This window comes from Pleurodeles waltl, chromosome 2_1, assembly GCF_031143425.1.
Source record: "Pleurodeles waltl isolate 20211129_DDA chromosome 2_1, aPleWal1.hap1.20221129, whole genome shotgun sequence".
Taxonomy (NCBI): Eukaryota; Metazoa; Chordata; class Amphibia; order Caudata; family Salamandridae; genus Pleurodeles; species Pleurodeles waltl.
This window is the reverse complement of record NC_090438.1, coordinates 665,149,237-665,162,312: the sequence shown is the minus strand read 5'-3', so window position 1 is coordinate 665,162,312 and position 13,076 is coordinate 665,149,237. Positions and strand designations below refer to the sequence as shown.

The window sequence follows — 13,076 nt, the reverse complement described above, 5'->3', positions numbered from 1 at the left end:
TTGGTTTTTAATCTTGTCAGAGGTATGGATACGAGCATTAAATATTATTAGTTGTTACCTCTAGGCATTTTTAACCGTTTTTTCATATACCAATCCTTCACTTCATTATTCTTGACCGGCTATTTTTGATTCTCAAAAGAACTCTGGCAAAGAGCACCCTCGCGGGGCCCGTCAGGCATTGCAGTGCCGGCCTGACGAGGAGCGGGCCCTATGATGAAGCATGTCACCGGATGGTGAGTGAGGGTTCTTGCTTCGAGAAGCTTCGGTTCCTACCTGGGGACCGAGCTCTTCACTTGATTGAAACCCACAGTACAATATGGAACCATGTGTAACCTTTTTTGATTGACTGTCTATTGGGATACTTACACACGGGACCAGGAGTTTTCACTCCGAATATCCCACGTTTCTGCCCCTCTTTTTGTTTTTTCGAGTATCATTTTCTCCAGCCTTCCCCCATTGTAATCTCAACGGATTCCAGCAGGCTGGAATAGGAGGCGGTCCTAGGAATTCAGTAAGTTCAGGGAAAATGGCAAAGACAAAAGCCTTGGAACTCATCCTACTGAAAGGAATTAGTGACAGTTGCACTGTACCATTCTCTTCCAGTAATCAAGGGCCATGTAGTCTGCTTTCAGGCAAGCTGTTAGGTAGTGAGGTCATATCTGTTTGTCAGAGGGGAAATGATAAAGTCCCTATCCCTCTTTTCCAGAGAATTTGACTGTGGTCGGAGCACCATCTCTTCTTGACAGCAGTACATATTTTGAGGAAGGTGAATGATCCTATTGCCCAGCTCATTTGGAGATTTCCATTCTCTATCTCACTCTGTCTGTCCCCTTTCATCTTTCAGGAAATCACCGGGAAGTTCGGAACACCCTGGTTGAACCTCCTTATCACTGAAGCCAGTGCTCTTCTTCTCCACTTATACTCTCCAATTTCATCTCCAACTGCATGGTCAATAGATGATTTGGCCATGCTATGTCCAAGGGGTCCTCTGTATTGTTTCCCTGCTGTTCCACTGATCCCCAAGGTGTTGCAGAAAATCATGATAGAGCATCCCCAAGTTCTTTTCATAGTCCCAGGGTGGTAGTGGACATCATGGTATCCTCTCCTCCTTCAACTGGCCATCTGTCCACCATGGTTCTTTCCCTTGCATCCCTCCCTTTTGAGTCAGCAGATGGTGTTTGAATAATCTCTCAGATGCCTAAATCTAGGAGTTTGGCTGCTGATAGGCTGAATCCTTTGGTCCAGGGTTGTTCTTTGGAGGTGGCTGAGTCAATTCAACTGTCCCATAGATCTTAAACTTGCAAATCCTATAGTCAACACTGGGGAATTTTTGAGACATGGTGCCATTCTAAAGATCTAGATCCAACTTCTTTGTGATCCAGTTTGAAACCTATATGTTTTGCAAGATGGATTATATTGGGGTTGACAGATTCTACCACAAAAATGCAGTGGGCTGTTATTCAAGCATTTAGGAGGAGGAAGTGTCCCATATTGCTTCCTTGGCATCCTGTTTGCTTAGACGTCTTTTCCTACAGCAGAAAGTAATCCACTCTCCAGGTCACCTTGGGATTAACGTGGTACTGTGAGCCTTAACTGGTCCCCCATTTTAATCTTTGGATTCAGTTCATTTCCAATATCTGACTGAAAAGGTGGTATTTTTAGTTGCTATTGGCTCAGGTAGAGAGGTGGGTGAGATTGCAGAACTACAAGCAGTTTCCTCCTTTTTGCATGAATTTAATGGATAAGGTAGTGCTCCACCCGAGTAAAGCATTCTTATCCAAGATTTCTTCACAATCCCATTGATCAGAAGACATTGTCCTCCCAGTGTTCTATTGCAATCCTTCTTCAGCTGAAGAGGTACAGTTGCATTCTTTGGATTTACACAGGGCCACGTTAACCTTCCAAAGAGTTGACTCTCTGTAACTTTTGGAATTCCTAATAGAAGGGCTTGTCCTTCTAACTAGACTATTTCTAAATGAATCAGCTATCATCAACCCTCCTCCCCCTGCGCAGGAAAGATAAACATGAGGTGTTTTCACCTCTTGGGCTTCCTTCACGGGAGGCTCTCTAAGGGATGTTAGTTGTGCAGCTACCTGGAACTATTGGCATACCTTTCTCTTTCACTACTGCTTACATTTAAGGGAGAATTTTTCATCAACTTTCAGTGATTGTGTTCTTTCTTTTTTTTTAGTCTTAATCACAATTATGTATATTTGTGCTATCTAAAGTCAATATCACATATTAAATCAGTACTCTGGGTGTTGCATAACTTGCTTTCCTTTTCTCTTACTGCCTCAAAAAAATCAGTTCCCAATTGTTTGGGTATTATCCCATTTGGAAGGACTGCATCGAAGGAGACAGACGAGAAGGTAATGACCCACTTACTTTATGGTAATCATCATTACACTGAGCCCAGGTCTTCCTCAATGCAGTCCTGAATACTGCCCAGTGAGGAAAGGGATTGATTAGTTTGTATTTTTATTTTTCCAGTGATAGGTTCTAAGTGGTACATTACAGGATATGATATGAGAGGGTCCTTCCTATTGAGATGGTTCTTGGGTAATGGCAACCATTTTTGAGGAACTATCTCTTGTTTGTCAGCTAGGGAATATGTTCTGCCAAACAGAGAATGGATCTCAATTGTAAGGACTTCATCGTGGAATACCTGGACTCAGAGTAATGAAGATTACTGGTAACAACTCTCAGCATTAAGGAGGCAGTGTCAAAAGGGTCAAATTGGTAGTGTCAAAAGGGTAGAGTTAAAAAGGAGAAGGTAAGGATTAAGGAAAGAAATGTGATGGCTAAAGAGAAAGAAAACCAAGTGAGAAGGGAAGGAGAGAAAGGGGGTAGCTGGGAGATCAATAAAAAGAAAGCTGTGAAAATGTGGGGCGGTAAGAGAGAAAAATGGTGAGGATACAGCAGTGACAGGAAGAGAGGAGTGGGCTGGCAAGAGAAAGGGCAGAAAGAGAGAGAAAGTAAGAGAGCAGGAAACTCTAGTGGGGGAAATAACGGAAGAGATAAGGGAGAAAACAAGGCAATAGGAATGACCAGTGGCAAGACAGATAAAAAAAGAAGGTAGGAAATAAAAATATTGATTAATCGTGAATAAAAAAGTGGTGAAGAAAGGGTGGATAAATGCAAAGAGAAGAAACAGAAGGGGTGCCCAACTGTTTTTTTTTTACTGTAGGAGGCTGGCCCTCTATGTAGTGTGGAAAGCTAGGCACACTGCAGGAGGTCCGGGCAACTACAAGTTGGTTTATAGGGGTAAAAACTAGAGCCTTACGTGGCTTGGTCGAGCAGTTGGGCTAATCTTGTAGAAGTACACAGCATTTGTTATACTCACAGTATCAATAAATCGAGGAACACACTAAAAAGAATAACTCAAGACCAATTTACAAGAATACTTCAGATTTTTATAACATTTTTAAGACCACTATCATCAAAATTGGGTAAGTACTTTTTTAAGTAATGAATTTTCAAAGTTTTAATAAAGTTAGTCTTTTGTGTGTAATCACACACACATTTACTGCAGGTTGACTAGGCACATTGTTTTTGTTTTTACAGGTGGATCTTCAGTTGAGTGCCTTCTGTTTTTACAGTCATAGCACCAAGACTTATTGGGATTAAAGTGCTTTCCTTTGTACCCGCCCCCTAGACTGTGAGGAGTTTCTTGGCCCACTCTCCTGTGCAGGTTTGGGGACCTTCAGAGGACTCTTTGTTATTTTTATTTTGGTTCCCATCTTTCCCTTGAGGGGTGGAACTTTCTGGCCTCTTGACCCAGTGGTCTGCCTTCCTCCCCAACTCTTGAGGGGAAAGTGTACCTTGGACTACCGGGTATTGATGTAGCCTCTCTTTGTAACAATTAATTAGCAGATGCTCTTTCATGCATAGGTTGTACAGCCCATCATAATCTTGTATCTTGTTACCAGCTAACCAACCACCCAACATATTTACTGAATGATCCACAAACTCTACACAAGTTTGGCTCTGGGTTTTTTGAGCCTCCCTGAACTTTATGCAGTACTCTTCGGTTGTAAATCCAAAGCCCTCAATCAGGGTACCCTTTATGAGGTCATAGGATTTAGAATCTGCCTTATTCAGTGTCAGGAACCTATCCCTGCACTTTCCTGAGAATAACTCAAACAAGAGTGTGCCCTAATGTTTTTTTCAATATCCCACCCAATACAGGCTCTTTCAAATGCAGAAAACCATTTGACTGTATCATCCCCATCAGTCAAGGAAGGGACAACTCCTTTTGGTAGTTTAATATTGAACAATTTCACCCTTAGTACTTGAATACTGCTACCAGAGATGGGTCCTAGGCCCAACTGCTTTCTTTGTTTCCTGTTTCAAAAAGCTGACTCTCTAAGGCCAGTCTTTTGGTCAGCCTGGCTATGTCTTCTTCTGTGGGTACATTAGTGCTTTGGGAGGAGGAGCGTCCGTCATCCACATTTTCCACAGGGTCTTCTTCCCCAACAGAAGTTTTATCAGTTAGTCTATCAGTGGTGTGCTGTTTCTCATGCTGGGCCATCAGAAGCCTAAGCTTATCTGTGTTGGTGTGCTTCCCAGTATGAATGTTGTACAGCTTGCCGAGTTTCTTTAACTGGTCATAACTAAATGCCAGGTAAGGGCCTGGTCAAGCTCCTGGCTCTGGGTCTCTGCATCTGATATGTTTTCTTTACTAAAGCTGGGACCTTTTTATACATTTGGAGCTGCATTTTGGATAAGGCCAACTAAAGTAAGGACGTTTAAACATTTGCTATTGTTGTAGGGACCTAATTAGGGCCCTAACAATTACTCTTTTTTTAATTCTAGCCAATTGAAAAAAAGCAATTAGGCTAAAGGCACTTTAGAGAGTTATTTGTGTGCTTAAAAAAATTGACAGTGTGGGATCAGCAAATGTAAACTCTTTATCTCACCTCCGATACCTCAAATGCAGGAGGCTAGGCCTCAATGTAGTGTGTAAAACTAGGTACACTGGGCAGGGGTCCAGGCAACCACATTTTGGTTTACAGGGGTTAAAACTAGACCACCTAATGCTCTAATTTTCTTAGCAGCTTGGTTGAGCAGTTAGGCTAATCTTGGAGAAGTGAAAAGCATTTGTTGTACTCACAGTATCAATAAATTGAGGCACACACTCAAAAGAATAACTTGAGACCAATTTACAAAAATACTTAAGATTTTTATAAAACTTTTAAGACCAAGATCATCAACAGGTAAAGGACTTTTTAAGATATGAAGTTTTAAAGTTTTAATAAAGTTAGGGCATGTTTTATGAAAGATTAGCACCGCCTTTGCGTCATTTTTTGGTGCAAACTTACATAATATAATTATATTATCTTTTGTGCATAATTACCCACCATAGAAATCAATGGAGAAATACTTTGAAAATTCACAGTAAATCAGGCAATGTGTTTACCAATATCTCCTTTTACAGGTATGTCGATGCTATCTATGGGTACCCTGGACCAGCTGAGTAGTTCGGGGAATTCCCGGTTCAGGCAGTAGCAGCTTCAGAAAGTCGATGGAGCTGGTGCCAAGACACTGCAGGAGACCACTTGGAAAAGCACTGTGCAGGCGGACTTAAAAGTAAATCCAGTAGGTTCCCTTGGTGTGATGAGGTCACAAGGGATGTGGGGCTCTTGAGGCACAGCTTGATCTTCGGTGCAGGGCAAAGGGCGGCTGGGTGCAGAGCGAAGTGGTGAGCAGGAAGCAGGAGGTAGGTAACTTTGAGGGTCGCTTGCAGGTCAGCAAGGCCACTCTGGTGGGAGTTCTGGATGGTTCCTGAAGTCCCCCACCTGGGGCTTCCTCCTGGTGCTTTTTCAGTCCAGAATGCACTGTCCTTTTGGGTGTCAGATGTGAGGTGACCAGTACCTTGGGTTATTGCAGGGTCTGGATGCTGAAGGGTGCAGTGCCACCTAACTTGGCGCACTGATAAATTTTGTTCTTGTTGTCTGAAGGGCAAAGATTGGTCTGGCTGTGACACTGGGTTCCTTAGTCAGCAGCCGGTCAGTTAAGTGGCCTTTACTGGTTCTTTGGTTTCTCTGGATTGCAGAGTGATGCCTTCACTCTGGAGGGAGATCTTTGGCAATTTTCCAAGACTGGAGGTCCTTTGGGGGTTTGTAGAGTCCGTCTGACATCTAAGCAACCCCTCAGCAGTGATAGTCGAGTCCCGGGTGCATCAGACAGGGTTAAGGGCCGTTTTCTTGGTACAGCAGGACTTCAGTTCTCAAGCCTTGGGACTTCTTTGTTGCTGGTCTTCTTTTGTCCATGGAATCTGATTTTTCAATCTAGGGATTTCCACTAAATATTGTATTTAGGGGGCTTTTTATGGAGAGAACCTAGTAGTGATCAAGGGGTCATCTACCTTAGAGTGGCTACACCCACTAAGTGACCAATTCCTGTGGGAAAATGTCTCTTGCCTACACCTGATTGACTATTTTCCTTCCATGCAAGATGGAGGAAAATGAAATTGAGAGATCACCTTGCATGCAACACCTTTGTGGTCTTGCAAGCCGGGACTGACCACTTCTCCTGTCCTTTGTCTGGATTCCCGCCTTTGGTCCTGCCAAAAGTAAGGGTCTGCAATGTGAGTGGCCATCTGATGCTAGCAGCAGGCCTGGGTGTTGAGTTTCAAGGGTGGTAAACCCCTTGAATCTCACTAGCAGGGCAGTGCACATTCCTAAGGGAGGGATGATATCACCTCCTCCCTTGAAGGGCTTTGTTCTGAATCCCAGGGTGCAAGATCTCTCAACCCAGGGACTCAAACTATTGTCTGGTGGTGGCAGGCTGTTTGTGACCAGCCAGCAACTATGCCATGGTAGTGCGCTTTTGTAGGGGTCACTTCTAAGGTGACCCCTGGGTAAATTTTGTGATAAATCCAATACTGGTACAAGTTTGGATTTATCTTTCTGAGTTGTTTGATACCAAACTTCCCAAGGTTCAGGTTAGCCATCATGTAACGGTGAAACTCGTACTGACCAGTGTCCAGCACATGCATTAAAATGGCTACCATGTTCACTTACTATGTCCCAGGTTTGGCAAAGAAACAGTAGAGGCATATTGCTCATGTATCTATGCCCACACATACCATATAGTGCACCCTGCCTTAGAGCTGGAAGGCCTGCCAGAGGGGTAACTTACCTATAGGGCATATAGTGTATGGTAGACTGGGCACACAGGCTGTGTGCCATGTCAAGTTTGTCTTTTGGGTTTGCATCAGGGGACACAGCCTGCAATGGCCGTGCTGGGTGCGCCTGAATGCATGTCCTTAGAGACTTATAGTGGCAGCTAAAGGGGTCTCCTATTGTGCCAATCCATCACAACAGTTTTGGGGAAAGGGATCTCTCCCAGAGAACCTGGTTAGCATTGGCCCTGGGCACTAACAACATCACATACCAGGCAAAAAGTGTGGGCTAACCATGACAAAAAGAGGCCTTTTCTCACATTTAAATTTGCTTTTTATACTTCCCCAAAAGATATTACAGAAGTGAGCAGTGATATGTGTGAACACCCGCCTGCTACTCCCCGGCCTTCAGAGTCATCCAGTTGTAGAGGACATAGACACTGTTGGAAGGTGGAGAGAGAGGAAGGGCGCTCGAGAAAAGTGAGGGAGTACATAGTGAAAGAGGGGTTAGGAGAGAATGAGATACGGAGAGCGGAGATAAGGGGCAGTAAGGGAGAAGAATATCAAAAAATACCCTACTTCTCAAAATGAGAGCGTTAAAAATAATAACTCCAGTGGCATTTGTGAAATGAGACTCCCCTCTCTTCGCGCATCCGAATAGAGAGGAAGGAGTGGGCGAAGGCGGAGGAAGGGTATCCCTGTGAGAGGTGAGGGATCTCGAGTGAGTGAGGGAGTGGTGGCTGAGACGGGAAGCTTCGTTCTACAGTCACACGCCCCCCACAGTGCGGGCAGGAAGGGGGGAGAGGGCTCGTTGTGGGAACCGCGGCTCTACATACAATACGCCATCCCGTGCCGTGTGTACAGTAACAACAGTGCCGGGCTCGCTGCCTCCAGCTGCAGGATCCCTTCCGATACCACCGGCTGTCGCTGCCCTGGGCAGGAGCACAGCAGCGCTCCTCCCGTGAAAGAGCGAGCCGGCATCCTCACCCTTACCACAGGGACCTGCAGTGACGCACCTGGAGAGCGCTACAGAGACCTGGGAGAGTGGCGGCCACTCACAACCGCGAAGGAAGGGCTTGGAAGTTTGGGATCGGCCAGGGAACTGCTCGCGGCTTACAGAGCAGCTTGAGTGCATGTTTTCAGTTTCTCGCCTGCTCCTCTTTTCTTTATTCATTGCGGTTCCTCTAAAAGGGGGAGCGGAACCCCCCATCCACCGCCCTTCCTTCTGTCCAACTGTGGCACTGGGCATGACAGGGGTGAAGGTGCTGGTTGCCTCTTACCCACTGTCCTGATTGCCCTGGGCTTCTCACCAGCCCCTCCACTGATGCTTTCTGACCCCTTCACGGACTCGTCTTCCCTGGACTCGGGATGGAGAAGCATGCCTTTGCTCTGCTGCAACTTTTAGCTTCCGTGATGTGTGGTAAGCAATTGACTACATTGCACTGATTTTTATGTTTTTTTTTTTAAATGTGTACATCTGCAGGTAGCTATAGATGCTCCATGTCTGCGGTTACTAGTTTGGCCAGCCTTTCATTCCTTTCCGTTCTGGTACTTGAAATTCTGTATTTGCAATTAGAATATCCTACAGTGGCGATAGTCAATTCTGTATTTTTTTCTGTGGATTCTGGTACTGATAGATTCGTATCTACACTTAGAATAACAAAACACGCCTTGTCGCAGGCTCAATCAGTCGCATTTTCCTCCTTTTCTTTCTCCTACTTGTCGATGTGCATTTACAATAGGAATAAAAACATATCAGTTGTCATTGCACATCTAGCCATGTTTTCTTCCTTTGCATTCTGATACTTGTAGTCCTACATTTGAAATGTGACAAGAAAAAATAATAGCAAAACATGTCAGGGATCAGAAGTTATGCAGTTTCGTTCTCTTCATTTGCATGCTGGTACTAATAGTTCTGTATTTACAATGGAGATAGCCAACGTAACAGTAAACATGTCCAGGCTCAGTAGCTCATGTTGTCTCCCTTTCTTCCTTTGCGTGGTGGTACTTGTAGTTCTGCATTTACAATGAGGATGGCTGAAGAAATGGTAAAACGTCCGGGCTCAGTACCTCTTTTAGTCCTGTTTTCTTTCTTTGCAGTCCTGTATTCATAATGGGAATAACAGGTGTCAGTCACTCAGTCAGTCCCTTTATCTTACATTGCATTCTGGTACTGGTAGCCCTTCTTTAACAATGGGATCTGCAAAACACACCATGGGTCTGTTGCGAATCGAGTCCAGTGTCCCATGTATTCTGGCGCTTGTGTTACTGCCTCTTGTAAGGAGAAATGCAAAAATACAAGTACCAGCATGCACAGATACAACAAGTGTAGTCGGTGTTGGGGTCTTTGAAAGTGAACTGCAGCCACGCGCCACTCAAGAAGCTTTATGTTATTAGATTGTTGTCAACGGCATACGCACGACCTTATCTGTTGTTTGGTGTGAACCCTGTCAGAATGGTTACAAGCAGTGGTGGGCACTAGGCAGCCTTTTTTCTTCCATCCTGTCACACACTTCCACAGGGCTGAACTGTTTTCCTGTTTACATAAACGACTTCTAATTCATCTCAAACCGGTGCAAATAACCTTCTAAGGTTGAAGTCTTGCTGGTGTCTGCGGAACTGTGGCAAACAGAGGCGACTGCTGTAACTGTATCATCATTTACTGATCTTAAAAACAAATTGTCAGTTTTGAAGATCATGCGGGTTATGAGTTAATTCATAAACGCTCAATGTATTACAGGGACGTAGATACCGACATTGCATTAAATATAGTGACATCAGGCCAACCCAGTTATGACCGTCTGTACTGCCCACAGAGGAATTAGACACAACCAATTCCTTTGCTTGTATTAAATCCACACGGAACCCTTGCTATGCTGCTATATTGTATAACCGTTATGGTCTGTCCAACGGAAATATGTGCCCATGATTTTTGACACTTTAGCCCAGCATTCCCCCACACAAGGCCAAAGGTGATGAGTTCGAGCCTCCCGTGGAATTCGCTCTACCTAGGACTTTTGCAGCTGCTAAAATCACACAGCTCCACCGAGACTCCCACGCGCTCTCCCCGAGATTGAATTAATTATAGCGAGTTGTGGGTCTCCCTGGAATGCGGAATAATTGATTAGGATTGTAGCAGTCTCGCCCACTCTTTGCACAGCGAGTCTTGAGAGCTAATTACGCCCTATTTGCGGCACACGGCAAAGCATTTGTCGAGGGCAACTCCAAAGCTGCTGAGACCCGTCTCTGCTTCACGACCCTCCTCTCCCCCGCCCCCACACGTGAACGTTGCCTCGCAAGGACGAGGCTCCCCTCATTTCAACGCCCGGTCATGGGGTACTAAGCGCTATATAAATGCAGTACAATTACGGTCACTACTGGTACGTGACAGCGCTGCAGCCTCGCGAGAGCAGGGCCAGAGTCCGAGTGACTGTCTCGCTCTGGATCTCTGCTCAGCTCGCCTGATAGCGCGATGTGCTTGTTCTCCGTTCATTGGCAGCCAACACACGTGCGGCCACTTTCACGTTTTGCTATTGGTTGGAAATGGGAATAGCGGGAAAAATAGAAGTGACAGGTGTGTCAGCTCTGCCGAAATTAAACGAAACTCGCGATACCCTAAGAGTGTCTGAGCTCGAGACGCGAAAGGGTCACAAGATAGGGGCGCACAAGTCGCGTACCGCCTCGACATTGAACCCCAGCTCTGCAGTCAACGCGGGGTTAAAGTTGAGTACTCCTTGTGTGCTTGTATTCAGGTCGGGTTATTCGGCGTTTCTTATTGCTTAAACCAAAGTCAGTGAGCTCTGTTTATTAAAAAAAAAAACGCATGGTTGCATGTCGCAGAACTGTCCCTTGTGACCACCTCGCTCCAGGTCATTATAGACGTGTCTCTCCAGTCCTAAACTTTTCCCGCCTAATTATTGATTTGAGGTGCCAGTTTGATTAGCTCAATGGAAGCAAAACAAGACTACACACACAATTCACTGGTCCACCACACAAAGTCCAGGACTGGAAACAGTGTCCATTACCACTGAAGAGAAATGGGGCACCCTCGCACTGTTCAGCAGGGCAGGTAACATAATGTTACTTTCCCTAGTGAAAATCGACATGAGAATGAAAAGAACTTCTGTGTTTCAGACAGGGCTAATAACATAAGGAGATTCTGTGACAGTAGTGTTTTCCGCATTGTTATGGATTTTCTGCACATGCACAAAACCCTCCATCTACTACATAATTTACAGAATTTAAGAAAATACATTTACTTTATAGCACAATTTGATCAACAGTAACTAAATAAAAAAGCTTCAAATGTGGTGCCAACTAGTAACTGAGTCTCTGCAGTTGTTAAGTGCCAACATTTCAGTTGCTAATTGTTGCATTCAGCTGATACTAATGACGTGGAACTTTTGCCAAGACAGTAGTATTATGTGATAAAGCTACAAAATAGTAAACTGATGCTGCCATAGATGATAGATTGTGTTGTGTGACTCCGTTTAAGTTACCTTTCCCTGGTCCATTATTCAGTCAGCATTGCCACATCATTTTCCCCTCCACTGTTGCATGTTTTCAGCGGCCCTCGGTATAAGGAGGCACGAGAGCTATTAGGAACGTGAGCAATGTCCCATAAACAGCTTCAGCAATTCCTTTAATGTCTAAGCTCTAGTAGCTTTCCCATACTGGAATCGTTTAAGAATCAAAAACGTTTACTTATTATATTCCCACCCATCCACACGTTGTTCAGCATCAAGCACCCTCGGATAGCTTTTTATTCCGAATATGCAGCATTTAAGATCGCTGGTAGGCTACACCACTAAGGCTTTTACAGACACCTCACCTAATCAATCAATCAATCAATGCTTGTAAAGCGCAACTTCTCACCCGTTAGCGTCTCAAGGCGCTTGGGACGGGAAAGGGGAGGTGTAGCGTTTACCGGGGAGGTGGTTCTAAGTTTGCACTTGCATTTCCTCCTGGAATTGAAATGTTTGTAAAAGGTGTGAAAGTGTGGCCCACGAGTGAGCTCGAGTACCCAGGCTTCTTTTCGTAGCATGGGGTTTGGAATGGAGTTTGGGATTTGTTTGCCTGGAGAAATATGACTAAAAGCACATAGAACATTTAAATCATGCGATAAAATTAAGTAGGAGAAAGCAGGGTCAATCCTTTAGTTTTTTTTTTGCAGATTTCACCACTGCTTCTGATAATATTAAGGACAGTATCATGAAAACCATAGAAAATAATAGCCAGCAACTCTGTTGCGAGTAATGCTTTATTTACAACACAGTGCTAAACTAAAAACAAAAAGAAAATCCATCAGTTGGGGAAAATGTCAAAAATCCAGAAAGAGAAATTTTTCTGCAACGCCTGCTGAGCCTGTTGGCTTTTTCTTAGCAATTAAACAGGTTAGAAATGAACATAGAAACGACTAGCATTTTTGTTCTATCAAAACAAAGAAAGATAATGTAAGGACTTATTGGCAAAGAGATCGAGCATGTTCAAGAGCTATTTTTTTCAGCTGACCATTTTGCAAAACTTGGACTGAAATTCACAGTTAAGGAAAGGACAATGACGTTTTATGGCATCATACAGATAACTGATTGCAACTCAGTGATCGTCTATAGGACTACACGGGCACTTCCCTGTAATGATAATTTGTGGCTAAATTGTCAAGCAGACAGTGAGAAAATCTTACATATTGACAACATCAGTTACATTACAAACGAGTCCCTTGTGTGAGTTTGTTTCGAACGAAATTCCAGTAATAACTGGACTGAAGAAGTTATTAGATCAACAAGTGAACTGTGTTCTGGACACTTACAAAGGGTGAAAACGAAACCCAGCAAGTTGGAGGCGAGATGGCACAGTGTTACGACTTTAGCACCCTTAGCAGAGTATTCTAATCCTCCCTTTGAACCGAAGGTGCTGCAAATACACTTGGAAATAGTTGTCTCGGGCTAGG

The 13,076-nt window shown here is 44.3% G+C and overlaps 1 protein-coding gene across 1 annotated transcript in view; it reads left to right on the top strand.

The window, feature by feature from the left end:
* Positions 1-7,550: 7,550 nt before the first annotated feature.
* The window catches only part of RAMP3 (receptor activity modifying protein 3), a 1,176,415-nt gene continuing 1,170,889 nt past the window's right edge, over positions 7,551-13,076 (top strand). The window contains exon 1 of the mRNA XM_069216221.1: positions 7,551-8,546. Coding sequence (XP_069072322.1) covers positions 8,495-8,546 — 52 coding nt within the window. The 5' untranslated portion in view covers positions 7,551-8,494. The remainder of the gene's footprint in view (positions 8,547-13,076) is intronic.